This window comes from Geospiza fortis, unplaced genomic scaffold (genome assembly GCF_000277835.1).
Source record: "Geospiza fortis unplaced genomic scaffold, GeoFor_1.0 scaffold396, whole genome shotgun sequence".
Lineage (NCBI taxonomy): Eukaryota > Metazoa > Chordata > Aves > Passeriformes > Thraupidae > Geospiza > Geospiza fortis.
In genome coordinates, this window is record NW_005054345.1 from 965,917 (window position 1) to 980,485 (window position 14,569).

A 14,569-nucleotide genomic window follows, 5' to 3' on the forward strand; every position below is an offset into this window, starting at 1 on the left:
AGCAGGAGCAGAGCAGGCCCAGGGCAGTGACTGTCCCCTGTGCTGCTGAGGCCACACCTCAGGGGCTGTGCCCAGCTCTGGGTCCCTCAGCTCTGGAAGGACATGGAAGGGCAGGAGCAGGGCCAGAGATGGGAATGGAGCTGGGGAGGAAAGCCTGAGGTGACTGGGGGAGCCCAGGATGCTCCTGGAGAAACTCTTCAGCTCACCTTCTCACTCTCAAACTCCTCAAAAAAATAAGTCTGTCTCCACTGCCATGTCCCTAGTGGAAGGATGAGAGGAAAAGGCCTTAAATTGCACCACAAGTTCAGATTAGGTATTAGAAAAACATCTTTCTCTGAAAGAGTGGTTAAGCACAGGATTAAGCTGCTCAGGGATGTGGTGGAGTCAGGAAGTGTCCAAGAGATGTCTGGATGTGGCACCTGGGATATGTTACAGAGGTGGCCATGGTGGGTTGAACTAGATAATCTTGAAGGTCTCTTCCAGCTTTGATGATTCTGTGACATGTGAACACTCACTGCTTACTTCTTGAGTGTTCAAATCAGTAATAAAATATATCCTTCTCAATTCAAGGAAATAAATTCTAATTAATTATTAAATAATCTATATTTATTAATTATTCAGCCCATCTACATACATTTTAAAAGTACAAGATAAAATAATGTAACAAACATTTCATAAAGAAAATTTTCATCAGATGGGAATTATTTATACAGATTTATAAGATACATTAAATGGATCAACATAAAGCAGCAACTTATGCAAGGTCAGCTCTCGTTTTCACAGGGAGTAGATTTCTGTTAAATGAAAGTCATCACATCTGTAAAATTCAGATGTAAAATTCTGGATGTACCTAAGAGGTTCATGTACCCCACCAAAGTTTTAAAAACCCCAAGCTTCTTTTCATCCCAGCAGCCACTAGTGCAGTGAAAACACTTAGTATTTACTGACTGCAGATTCCTACAAATATACACATGGCTTCATAAAAAAACATAAAAGCCCCCATAAAACAACAAACAAACAAAACCAAACCCATACAAATAGAATTTATGGCCAAAAGACTTACCCAGAATGACTTGAAGAAGGAGGAGGCAGGTCAGGTGTTAGAACATAAAGACTATTATTTTTTGGCAAGTGTAGACTTTTTAAAACAGTCTGAGGGGAGAAAAATCATAGTAAGTATAAAACATTCACCAATTCTGACTTGTTTGGTTTTTTTTAATCATAGGTATGTATTTACAGTATCAGCAAATATTTTGTTTCAAGATACAATTCTTGTTACTTCAAAACATCATTTTTGTAGGTGGGCCACATTCTATACAAACCAAACACAAAGTGATTTGTCCTGATTTTATTTTGCAATGTTTTAGATTAAGAGTTCTTTGTGTGCCACCCAAGACATCTGACACTGTTTGAAACTAACAATTCTTGCATTGTAATCCCCACCCACAGATGCTCAGTTTGAAACTGAATTCAGTTAACTGAAAACACAGTTGAAAACTTACACTATCATCTACATCTCCAGTCTTCCACCCTTTTAACAGCATTTTGGATGCAGGAATCTGAAGTTCATTTTCTAGAATATGTTTGATATCTCCTAGAGAGAAAAACAAAGGAAATATATAAAATATACACATTTATTGCTTTATTTCAAACAACAGTGAGTTGTACTTAGAAAACAAGAGCAAGGAAAAATTTACTAAGAGAAGGATTTTCAGTCTAGTTACCCTTGTAACATACTCTTCAAACAGTAAAGGACAAATGAAGCTTAAAAAAATAATCACAAAGCATGAATGATTGGAGAATCACACAAGAATTTGATGATATGGACATATCTATTGGTAATTCTATATTCCATATTTATTAGACACACAGATAGCTGTGTGCTATCTGGAGGACCAGACTTAAAAGTGCATATTTCTGATACCAAATTTCATTAGCATTAGTCCAGACCTAAGGAACTGGAATGTTCATACAACTGACTGCTCTGACAGCTTTTCCAATGTTTTGCACATTTTGTTGCTCTTCTGCCCCTGTAGTTATTACAGTTACAAAGTAACTCAGGCTGGAAGGTACCTCTGGAGCTCATGTGACCCAAACCTAACTCAAAGGTCTAATTAAACTAATTTAGTCAATGACTTGTTCAGCTGGCTCTTGAACATGTCAGGATGGAAGTCTGACAACTTTTCTGGCCAACCAGTTTCAGTACTTCACCACCCTCACAATTAAAAAAAAAATATTTTTATTTAAATGTGAATTTTTGATGTGTCTATTGCCTCCCATTCTCATGCACCTCCAAGACAAGTCTGGCTCCATCTTCTCCATGGCCTCCAGCAGGCAGCTGCAGACAGAGGTCAGCTCTGTACTTTTCCTTTCCTCCCCAGGCTGGACAAATCCCCTCCTCTGAGCCTCTCCTCCTGTTAGCCAGGAGCTCCAGAGCCCTGACCAGACTCACTGAAGGATGCCATCATCTTTCTTCTAGTGAGCACCTCAAAACCCCACACACTGCTCCAAATGCAGTCTGGCAAGTGCTGGATAGAGGGAAATAAGGATTTCCTGAGATCCACCTGCTACACTCTTACCAACAAAGCCTGGGACATGGCAGGTCTTCTTCACTGCAAGAGTTCACGGCTGAAGCATCCAAGATCCCTTTTCTTAAATTGTTTTCTAGCCCATCAGCCTTCAGCCAGGTATCAGGTGGGGATAACATGGAGTTATCCTATGCCAGATACAGGACTTCAGCTTTATTTTCTTGGAACTTCAGGAGGCTCCTGTCAGCCCATTTCTCCAGGCTGTCCAGGACCCACTAAACAGCAGCCCTGCCCTCCAGAATATCAGCCACCTTCTCTGAGCAAATTAAGATTTATTTTGATCAGTTTTTTATTTTGACATTATGACTGGAAAAATACAACAGCAGAGTACATCACATGCCTTACTAAAGCCACAGTGACAATCTCTCCCCTTATCAACTGAGCCAGTCATCAAATTGCAAAAGGCAAATAATGCTGACTGATTAGGTACAATTTGCCATTAGTAAATCCATGCTGGGTGCTCCAAATCCCCTTCTTTTCTCTCTCATGCTCAAAAAGTGCTTCCAGAAAGATTTACTCCATAATCTTCCCACAGACCAAGCTCAGCACTCACCACTGAACACAGGTTCACATTTGCCTTAGCCTTTCTTCTCCTGCTGATGTACTTACAGAAATCCTTCTAACCCCTCAGTGGTTTCACCTTCAGCTGAGCTTTGTTCTTGCTAACTCCAAACCTGCACATCTCTGTGCTCCTGCTGGGCAGCCCACCACTACCTTCCAGCTCTGGCTACTTTGTTTTTGAATTTAGCTCAGCCAGAAATGCTTTTTTCTTCTGTGCTGGCCTTTTGCCATGCTTGCTCCTCTTGCACGTTGGAAAGAACTGCTCCTATGCTTTGAAGAGGTTGTCCTTGAAGATCAACCAGCTCTCTTGGGTCCCTGTGCCTTCCTGGGCAGCCTCTCATGGGCAAGCAGATCCCCAAAAAAGCCAAAATTATTCTTCCCTCAAGTTCAGAGCTGAAGTTCTAAAATTTGCCTTGCTTACTTTTCCAAGGGCTTTAAACACAAGGCTTCCCTCCATCTTTATATCCCAAAATACACAAGTTCTACGCAAACTGTCTTCTGCCCTGCAGCTTTCAGGTAAAAACCAACTATTAAAAAGTCAATAAGAAAAGAAAAATCAAAGCAGTACAGCTGAAAAATTCTGATCTGATGAGATTTTGATGTCCAATTTCCATGGGTGTAACTCTGCACAAAGGAAAACAGAGAACACCCATCGATAATTCAAACCGATCACCGCTAGGTGGCGCCACCCAACACCAAATCCATTGCTGAAAGGACAAGCGAGGATCAAAAGTTTCCAAATTTCCAAATTTCATCCCAGACAAAAGGCTGCAGCACGGAAAATTGCTTTCTTCAACTATTCCTTCATGTAGCTCCTTATTTGGATCTGTATAAGCTCTTCACCAAAAATAAAAAAATTAAAATACTTTTCTTCCTTAGCAGAAGTAAATTAATTCCCATTTTGGGGAATGTAAAAAAATACATGCTCTGAAACACTAGCAATAGCATACTTCTAACAACCTGCTTCAAAATGCATCAATTTTAGGGTAAAGAAAATAAGATTGATAGAATTAATCTTAATTTGAATGAAAGAGTCAAATAAAAATTGAACTAAAAAGAACGCAATGATGTTCCTCACACCAGGAAGAATTCCTCTAATCTTGTCACTAATCCTGTGTAGAAAGAGTTGCCATACAGATTCAAAGAGAAAATGCCAAGATCATCCACTTATTAAAAGCTTGCATCTACACTAATCCTATCCCAAATTACATTTTCATGCCTCAACTTAATCATTAATCTCCATTTTGTTTCTGAAGCAAGTTCATAAGAAAACTAGATTTCAAAATAAATATTTGATAGATCACTAACCTTTACCATGGATTAGTGAAATTTTGCTTTTTTAAAGCTGTAAAGAGATTTGAGAATGGTTAGTAGCTGTGGAGGCTGCATTTTTGGGGGATCTTTCTTTTTTTCTTTTTGAGGGGTTTTGTTCTACTTTCCTTTAGGACTTGGATTTTTGGGGTTGAATCTTTTAAGTTTGTCTTTTTAACAGTTTCACGACAGCAGCTTTCATTTTCATTTTAATAAATCCTTACCAACTGTAGAGCTGTCTTCAAGTACTACATCCACATTTCTGTCTCTGTACTCAACCCTGAAGTCCAGCATTCGAGGTTGTCTTTCCACTATTTGTCTAGATGGCACTACATGGCGAAATGCTGAGGAGGAGGAAGGAGCTGAGGAAGCTGCAGCAGAGTGACTGCTGGGGCCATATGCTGGTCCGTGCAAGGTCTCTACACCGTACTCACTGAAAGACAGGCAGATAAAATGATGTCAACAGAACAGCTTGGCATGTCTAGCCAGAAGTTAGGAAAGCAAAATGACAGTATTATTCACTTACTATAGTCCAGCACACACCTCTTGAATTATTGCTGCTGTATCTGAGAAAAATGCTTCTTAAAAATGAAAAAATAAATTCTGTATTAGCAATTTTAACCTTTCAGGGCTCAGGAGTGCTATAGGAGATCAGCATTGGTGACAAACAAACATTTTAAATCCACTATGTAACTAATACCAGAATTATCTTGAGGAGAGGGATTGTTTCCTGTTTCAGGAGTGTTGTGGCCATATAAAAATTGGCACCATGGCAACAACCAGCTTTCTACATCATTGGGCTAGTATCCAGTGGAAATGAGAATAAGAAATACAGCTCAAAATTCTGCATGCAGATAGGTATTTTCTCACACCAAATTAGTGAAAAACAAGTCAGATATGAAAATAGATACACATTTAAGGTAAATAAATAAGATAATTAAGCATGTGTTTTAAAAGAAAACACCTAGAAGTACAACAGCAATGCAATGCTGAATTCTAGTTTGCCTTCAAGTTCAAAAACCTGCAAGGCTCCTGGAGATTCATATAATGATGTCTTTATACCTGATTTAAGGATACCCACAGCATTACAGGTTAGAATAAATTGGAATATCCTCACTACCCAGAAGCACTTCATCTTCCCCAGTGAGCCTCTCCACAGGGAGCACATAACTGGGACTGGAAAAAAGTGTAACAAAACATGACATTTCAGGAATATCACTCCAGGCAAAAAAAAAAAAAAAAAAAAAAAAAAAAAAAAAAAAAAAAAAAAAAAAAAAAAAAAAAAAACCCAACCAAAAAAAAAACCCTATGATTTACAGAAATCAAATTTGGAATGCAAGGAACTTCATCAGGTAAGCCTGGGGTGTTGCCCTTCAGATGTTCTTACTAGGAAGATGCTGGGCAGTTACAGAATCTCATGGTGGATTTCAGAAATGCTGCAACATAACTTGTCTCATTTCCATTCTTTATCAGAACTTATTTGAAAAATTCCTTCTGTTCTCTAAGATACCATGAGATTCTCAGTGGAAATGCTTCATAGAGCAGGTCAAATCTGTCATCTAGAGGAGGTCTGAACTTTAGAAAGTGCAAATGTGGATGGCATGCGTGTCACAGAAGTGCAACAGTACCCAGCTATTGCAAATCCCATCATTGTGCCTTTCACATTTGAAACAGAAAAACATGTTATGCTTGTAAAACAAGGGGCTCCTTCACTTCTCACATCAGCATGCTCAGAAGGATGAATGCCCAGCTACAAAGACCCACACTCTCAGACCTATGGCTCAAAAGTCAAAGGCCCACGTCAGAGCCCTAAGAAGCACAGGAAACAGTCTAATTTTCAGTATTTAAAAAAGTATAAATACCAAGTGATATGTTATTTGAATATGAATATGAAATTAAGTAACAATTCTGTTAGTAGACCCAAGAAGCAATGAATATCTCAGTTCTCAGGACTGGATTACAAAATGAGCAACTGAATTACACAACGAAGTGTACTTTTTTCTCTTCAATAAATTAACTTGCTTCAAGTCCAGTTGCATTAATTCTATTTGATTCCACCACAAAAGGCATCCTACATATCTGACTAGCAACCTCTAATAGAACATAAAAAGCCCCACATCAGTAAAATAAGCTTTATCTGAAAACCATTGGAAAGCAGGTTTCTAAATCTTCTGAACCTCCCTTTAAACCACTTCCACTGGAAGAATACAAAACAAGACAAAAACAAAGTAACAAAACTACCTATTTGAAACACATTTGACTATCTAATAATTTCTAAAAATTAATAAATTACTGTGAAAGAAAATGTAAGTGAGCACTGGACCACCCTGTGATTGAAGACAGGCATTAACTACTCTATTCCCCAGCTTCTTTTATCCAATCAAACATTCTGGGATTTTGGATAGAAATGCCTGGAGGTCACAACTTATATGCAGAAAGATGCTCCACAACAAAGACTTGATCTCACATGGACTAAACAGGCCTTACAGTAAATATATATTTAGTAACTTTTATCCTCAATCAAAACCTAGTAAGTATTGACAAAGATGTCAAACACCACTTTACCTATATTATGTATCTTATTTCATCACTGACATTTTGAAATAGTACATTAAGTATTTTTCTGAACAAACTTTTGAACACTGTTTTACTGTCTCACTCAGGTAGCTTAATTCCTGATCTGCTGTTTTCAATTGCCTCATCAGCACTTAGAAGATCAAATTTCAGTGAGTTCAAGATATCCAAGCATCAGCAAGCCAAAATTTAATTCAGAAGCTGAAAGAAAATCAGTAAAACTACTTTTAGACAGGAACAACCTTACTTTATCTATCACATTTTCTGCTCCCTGTAATTCAATTTAAAAAACAAAAAAAAACCACGTACAAATGGTTTTGGCCAGAAATAGGGAAGCATGGAATATCAATACCTTTACAAATGCATAAAGAAAAAGAAGTACTTAGCCAGAAGCATACCAACACACAGTCTTTGTGAAGAAACAACCCTGCAAAGAATGACCCAACCACCAGTGAAAATAAAATGAAAGTTAACTATTTTGAACAGATGTTTGAGCTAGTCCTCTATCAGTATGGGAAAAAATGAATGTTAAATCAGCTTTGCCAGGAATAGAATTTGTGGCTCCAGAAACAGCTTTAAAAGAAGAATTATGTCATCTTCTTAGGAATCAGGAAGGAAAAAAAGAGTAACTGTTACCCAGCATCATTCTCTGCATGTACTACTCCAGTCCTCTGTGCTTACCTTTGTAGAATGCCATTTTCTTGTGGTATAACACCATTTATAGCTGCCTGAAAAGAGAAAACAAATTTTGAGTCAAGCATGCAGAACAAAAATACATCAGAACTTTTATAATATGTTTTGAAGAGTGATCAGCTTGTTTCTAAACATGCCCTAAAATGCTCTCTATTTAGTGAATATTCTTGGTGAACAACATTATCATTATGAGATCTACATAAAATAAAAACCATACTCACGTGAACCATAATACATAATACATAAATACATAAATAAATAATATATAAAATAAAAACCATACCCATGTGAACCATGTGAACCATACCCACTTCTAATATCCATCCTCACATGTCAGATATACCCGACCTGCTGGCCAGAACAGTGGGTGAATGAGTGATGAGTGTCTGGTGCCCAGAGAAGAAGGGGACACTGATGTTTAGCAGTTCACAGATTCCCTGGTACTCCAGGACAAAGTCACACCCTGTGACTGAACTACTGACATCGTCATCTATCAACACCGTTTGTACAAACGGACATTAAAAAAACTGTAGCTTAAGTAAGTGCTTAATAAGCACAAAAATAGATGTAATCAAGATTTAAATGCTATGGTTTCTTTTTCTCTGACTAGATAAACATGACTTTTTAAGAATTTCCATTAATAGTTAAGGCTACATGAAGTCAGAACGTTTTATTGCTGAACTCAGCTAAGTTACTGTGATACTGCAATAAGATTTATCTTGCATTTAGAAACAAATATTGCATTAATAATTATTAAAAAAGCAGAGAAGGAAAAGGTCAGAGGTACCCATAAGCTACAGCTACAAGCCATGAGGCTGTATCAAATTACAGCGAAAACAAAGTTCCCTACCAGATCAGGTTTTAAATCAGTTTATCCACTGTGCATGGTAATAATCAGTGGTTTCTTTCTAACAACGTGTCTCGTTTATCATCCTTGTGGTTTTTGCAGTCATACACAGCCCTTGATGGTGTTCATCTAATAAACCTCCAGGAAAGAGTAGGAGGTTTTGGTTTATTTGGGTTTTTCTGGATTGGCTTCTCCCTCCCATACTCTTCAGCAATATACATTTAATTCATGTCAGTCAACAGATAAAGCTGGCTGAGAGACAAAATTATCCTTTATTTTGCATCTGTAAGATACAGAGAGCAAACACAGGGCTTGTACCACAGAACCTACACTAATAATGATCTGCTGGTGCAACAAAATTCTCTTTACTTGGGGAAAAGAAGCTGCTTCAGTTGTGAAGAAATACAGCAATGTGGAATTTTCACACTTCTGTCAAAACTCTGTCTCAGAGGATTAAATCAGCTCAAACTTCTTCTGAGCCTAGTTAGAGGGGTTAAATACAATAGAGGCTTCAAGCTATTTTCTTTTAAACCGAATAACTCACTTGTTCATATATCCCCAGTTTTGTAAACTTGATGACATTTAAGGGGCACAGGAGTAAGAAAAAACAGCAGAAGCATTATGTGCTTTTTTGATGGAAAGACCTCTATTAACCACACTGTAAAACTGAAGAGTCCAGACAGTGTTTGTTAAGCAAGATGGAAGACTAAAATAATGTAGACAGCAAATGGTAGCAGTGCACATGTACATACTGCATAAATATTAAATATCCATGTTCTAACAAGACAGCTATAAGTAGACCCTGCAAAGAAAAAAAGAAAAAGGAACAACCATCTGCTTTAGAATTTCATTGGGAGAAGGTTGTGACTATAAAAAAAAAAATTAAAACAAGAACACGTTACTAAGGCAAGATCTGCTCCAGGCTGTTCCTCCCCAGTGTCAGCCCCCTTTGAAAGAGGCTCACATCTCTATGGTTATGCAAACATTTCATTTTTTTGTCTCCATTTTTTTGTCTCTCCAAACAGGGATCTTTGATCACCAAAACCACCCTGTATAGCTAATTTATAGTCATTAAAAATGTGTGCTACCCTCTAAACAATTTTAATAACCAAATCTATTTATGGGTTACTGATATAAAGAAACCATGTCTGGATCAGAAAGCTCTTTCAGCTCCCAATAACCTGCTGCTGAGAGTGATGCCAGGGGAGCAGCACTCTGTGCTCTCACACTGCATATCCACGAGTGCCCCTGCTGGATCCAGGGTACCACAGCTTGCTAATGCTATCACTATTTAAACAGTGAAGTTCATCTTAAATGGAAAATTACTGGGGCTTCAGAAGATTTTTCCCAAAGCCAAGAATCCTAGGTGTGTCTCAGTGCTATCCATACACTAATTCTGCCATAACACTGTCCCATCCTAGAACAGAATCATTCCTGTTTTGATGACAACCTTCAAACAACGACCAGGCCCACAATTTATTTCATTAAATTATAAACTGAATGTAGCTCTTCTTGATTTATACATTTTGTTTAGAGATATCAATCATATAGCCAGGAATTGGAACAGCTTATTTAAAAATTCATTAAGTACTGCATAACCTGACCTAATTGGACCTGCTTTGGGTCAGAGAGACATCCAGAAACAACTTCCAGTCTCAAGCACCTGTGATTCCACCATCCAATAGCACAGTTATCTTGATAAACATACTGGGGGTTTCTTAAATGAAAAGGATGTCAAGAATGTGACGTAAGACTGGACTGACAAGTGCCCATTAAAAGGTTCAAAGTAACAATATTTTTGGCGTGTTTTTTTCAGCAGCACGCTTCCAAGTTACAGTATAGAAATATATTCAATCCAATTTTTTTGTTTCCCAAAAACATAGGGAACAATAAAGCAACAGGGTTAATGAAATGTTACCAAATTCATTAAAAGTTTGGGCAACATAAAAAATCCATGGCATTCTGAAATTATTTAGGTACCTGAAGAATACTGCAAAACAGACTGAAATTTAGAAAACTTTTCCTTAAGGGAATATTAACTTAACCAGATTGTCAGTTCTGATTAATTGTGACTATCTTTAATCAGTACAAAACAGTGTTAGAAAGAAAACCAACACCACCATTCCTTAATTACCTATTGAAACAACATCAATGACTTCCTTCAAAATACACAATTCCAGTGCTAACCATTGAAAAGCAATGGAGCACATCTTAAGAGTGACTCTCATCCCAGGGTCCCATGAATAATGTGGGTTTATAGACAGCACAAACATTCAACTCACAAGTTGTAAATACTCAGTGGTTTTCACAAAGTTTGAAGATGGATTGGATTTACCAATCATATTATTTCAAAGCAGAAGTCTACATACACTGATTGAATATTCAAACGAGGCAAGGGGTTTGTTCCACTTCACAAGCTACAGATGGGAGGTAATTTTTAAATTTCCAGAATTTGCAGAATTCAAAAGAGATATTTAAATGAATTAAGAGTTAAAGGCAGTCCCAGGCAAAAGAGCAGTTAAAGGCTCTTGCAATGGGTGAGGAGGGAGCTTCTCCTCAGTGGCCACCTCGTGTTCCTCCCCTTTCCTTCCCAACCTCCACAGCACACCGTGGTTTTGGCTGACAGATACAAACCCCTGAAAATCTCTCCTTTGGAAGCTCCACAAGAGTGCAGAGCAAAAGGTTTCACAAAGCACAAAGCAAGATCAACTCTCCAAAACAGGGCACTAGAAAACACATCCATAAGCAGAAGGAGAAAGCAAGTTGGAGCAGCACAGTGCTGGAAGAACAATCCTTTCAGAGGAGGAGGCTGGAGAGATGTAAATAACCTGCACACCTGAGAGCTGCACGAGTTTCACTGGGATAAATAACCAAACCAGCTCAACACAACCAGCACAAGCTGCTCCCAGAGAATTCCAAAAGCCTTATTTAGGTTTGACTGCACTCAGCAAGTGACACCACTTGAGCCTACTTTGCAAAGCCCTCACAGAGCTTTACATTCATTTAGGTAAAAGCTGAGGAGGTTTACATTAAACAAACACAGTACACAAATGAGACCTCGAGATATGGTAATAGGAACTGCCACAGTAAATGATCAAAAACCCAAAGGTGGCCAACCAAATGGCATCAAGTGCTACAGAAAGTCACAGGGAATTATAATGGAGTACTTGCTCATGGAGCATTTTCTTCCAACCCCCCAATTTTCTGACACAGTCAGATTTACAGTGTTAGCAAATTTGTCATGTATTCAACTTGAGGCAATAGCCTCATAAACCACATATTTAATTATTTCTATGAAACTGAGTAAAAGCTTTTTTGATGAGAGGATTCACTTATTATGACTTCCAAAAATCTGTAGTCTCCTCCAGATGCTACAAACTCAGATTTTATTTTCAGTTTAACACGTCTGGCAAGCTAAGAAACCAAAGTTCTGCATTTTGTCTCTTTACTATTCATTTTCCCTCTCCTGCCTACTATGCACTTAGTATCTTCTCAATATAAAAACAATTTCTCTCACATCACAAATGCAGAAAGTTTACCCCATGCTGCTTTCTACATTAACAGAGGCAAAGATAGGAAGAGGTGTTCTCCACTTGTAGGACAGAATTTAAAATTATAACCAAAAAACCAGGCATTTTGATGTTTCATACTCAGAACAAAGAAAAACTTGTTCTAATCTTTGACTCTTTCAGCATTTAATCTAAGATTTATTTTTCTGATTAAGTGAATATAATACCAAAACTTACATACAAGACCTCACTACAGAGGGTGAGACGACACACAAGACAAACATACTGTGGTTTTGAGTTCTGCAGAATAAAAAAAACTCTAGTTGTTTTATTTTGGAAATGTTAGCCTGTATTCATCTGTGCTTGAGGATCACTCATAATTTGCTGAATGTAAAGAAGTGTAACAAAATACACTAAAAAGCCCTCATTAAGAATTCATAATAAATTTTTAAATTTGTCTTTTATATTTTGTTATATATTTCCACAGCAAAAATGGGTCACTAAAAACACTCTGTTTACAATTGTCAGTCCACTGCAAATCATTGTACTCCTAATTTGGGCTAAATGTGATATTCTCCCTGATACACAATACCCTTACTCTAATTTTCTGATTTCATATTATAAACTTTTTATCCTAAAGTTTTAAAATCCATTTTTTATTTGAAGTTGAAACAAATAAATGGTCAATAGAACTCCAAATGCTTTCTACAATGGAGAGAAGGGGTTTTTTAAAAGAAAGGAAACAAACCCCAAAACTAAACAAATATTATCCAGAAAGAGGAAAAGCAAATAACTGAACGATAAAGGAAAACATTAGTGAGACAAAGCATCCATGAAAGGACTGAAAAAGCAAAAGTGAACTTCAAAGCGCTTCCAAACCATAAATCTAAGTGACAGAGGAACATATTTTCACATGCAACAGTAAAGCAAAACAGGAGAAGTGTACAGATTTATTAGTTCCTTTTGAGCATTGAAGTATTTCTTAAAATGAAACTAACTCATGGCTCTGCTGAATGAGTATATCCCAGAAATAACAGTAAATGTTTGAAATCATGCTCCTCTAATAACTTTCTTTTTTGCAAATACTGATTTGGGCTAATTTTCAACAGAACTGGTAATAATGGGTACTGGCAGGCGCAGACACATCAAAACATTTGCTCTGACCCTCATACTGTGATTTTGGGAAACTGGATAAAAAGTAACACCACCCACAGACTTCTCTTGCAATCAGTTTACAACAATAAAAAAATAGAACATTCCAGAATAAAACAGCAGAAGTTTTAGTAACTGGTGCTGACAAAATCATCCTGTAAGTATTAGTCAAATCCTGCATAATACAACAAAGGTTTACTGAAAGCAGCTGTATTAATCACCAATGTTTCTTTCTGCCCCAAGACATGCAGATTGGACCCTGAGATTCCCAAGCAGAGCAATGTGCCTTCTGAACAGCTTTATGCAACTACCAAATCTCTCACCTGTTCCAAGCAAGTCTGAGATGCATATTCTAAACAAGAAATTCCATGAAACCTTCAGCAGAAATACCAATCACTTTAACCAGAAAAAAGCCTTATTACAAAGAAGATCACCTTACTACACAGCTACTTTGAAACCATTACTTTCAGAGGTTACAAAAATTGACTGCTATGAGGTTAAGTAATAAAACAATATCATTCAGTTTGGGTTTTTTCATTAATTCAGTAATATTTAAATAACAAAATTACTAATTGTGCCTCAGTAGTAGGAGAAGCAATCTCTACCTGTGTTATTTTTGGCAGGCTTTTCAAGGCAAAGGAATGAGTCAGCTTTTTCCTGTAGCTTATGTTATACTTGCTGGCATCTCCCCAGCTTTGCAAGTCTCAAAAGTATTTCCAAGTGCTAGACGTGAAGTTACACCCACAAAGTTTATACAGAATGACAGCATTTGTCCCCATCGTGGTTAAAATTTAACCAAAAACCGTAATTGAACTACAATGAAATGTCTTCTATGCATTCTGCTTTATTTCAGCTTGCTTTCTTTACAACAAATATACTTCATGAAAAGCTGCAAAACAATAGGATTGCTAATAAAGCAAAAAATTAACATTTCATCAAAAAATGCCACATGAATACATTCATACAGATGATTCACTTCATCAGCAAGAGGGCACGCGTTGAAATAGTTTACAATTAGCACTCTAGATGTGGTTTCCCATTTCTCCCTACATCTTTGGTGGCTTCAGCAAATTTTTTCCTGTCACTCCTACAACATGCCTAAATGCACTAGGAAGCCTTTCAACAGTTAGATATACTTCTAAAATTCTGAGGGAAGGAAAACCCACTACATTTTGAAGAGTTCCTTAATTCTATGTTGTCACTGCCTAATTCCCCAAACAAAGTGCAACGGAAATAAAAAATTCATAACTGAATGTGTTTTCCCGGCACAGTGAAAGTAAAGAACCTGTACAGATTTCTAAGAAGCTTAAGGATCAGCAGGTACCTGAGCTGAC

At 37.4% G+C, this 14,569-nt stretch overlaps 1 protein-coding gene across 1 annotated transcript in view; it reads right to left on the reverse strand.

The window, feature by feature from the left end:
• The window catches only part of FAF1 (Fas associated factor 1), a 146,801-nt gene that overhangs the window by 107,482 nt on the left and 24,750 nt on the right, over positions 1-14,569 (reverse strand). The window contains exons 3-6 of the mRNA XM_005422936.3: positions 7,716-7,762; positions 4,685-4,893; positions 1,503-1,594; positions 1,064-1,152 (exon numbers count right to left, since the gene is read on the reverse strand). Coding sequence (XP_005422993.2) covers positions 1,064-1,152; positions 1,503-1,594; positions 4,685-4,893; positions 7,716-7,762 — 437 coding nt within the window. The remainder of the gene's footprint in view (positions 1-1,063; positions 1,153-1,502; positions 1,595-4,684; positions 4,894-7,715; positions 7,763-14,569) is intronic.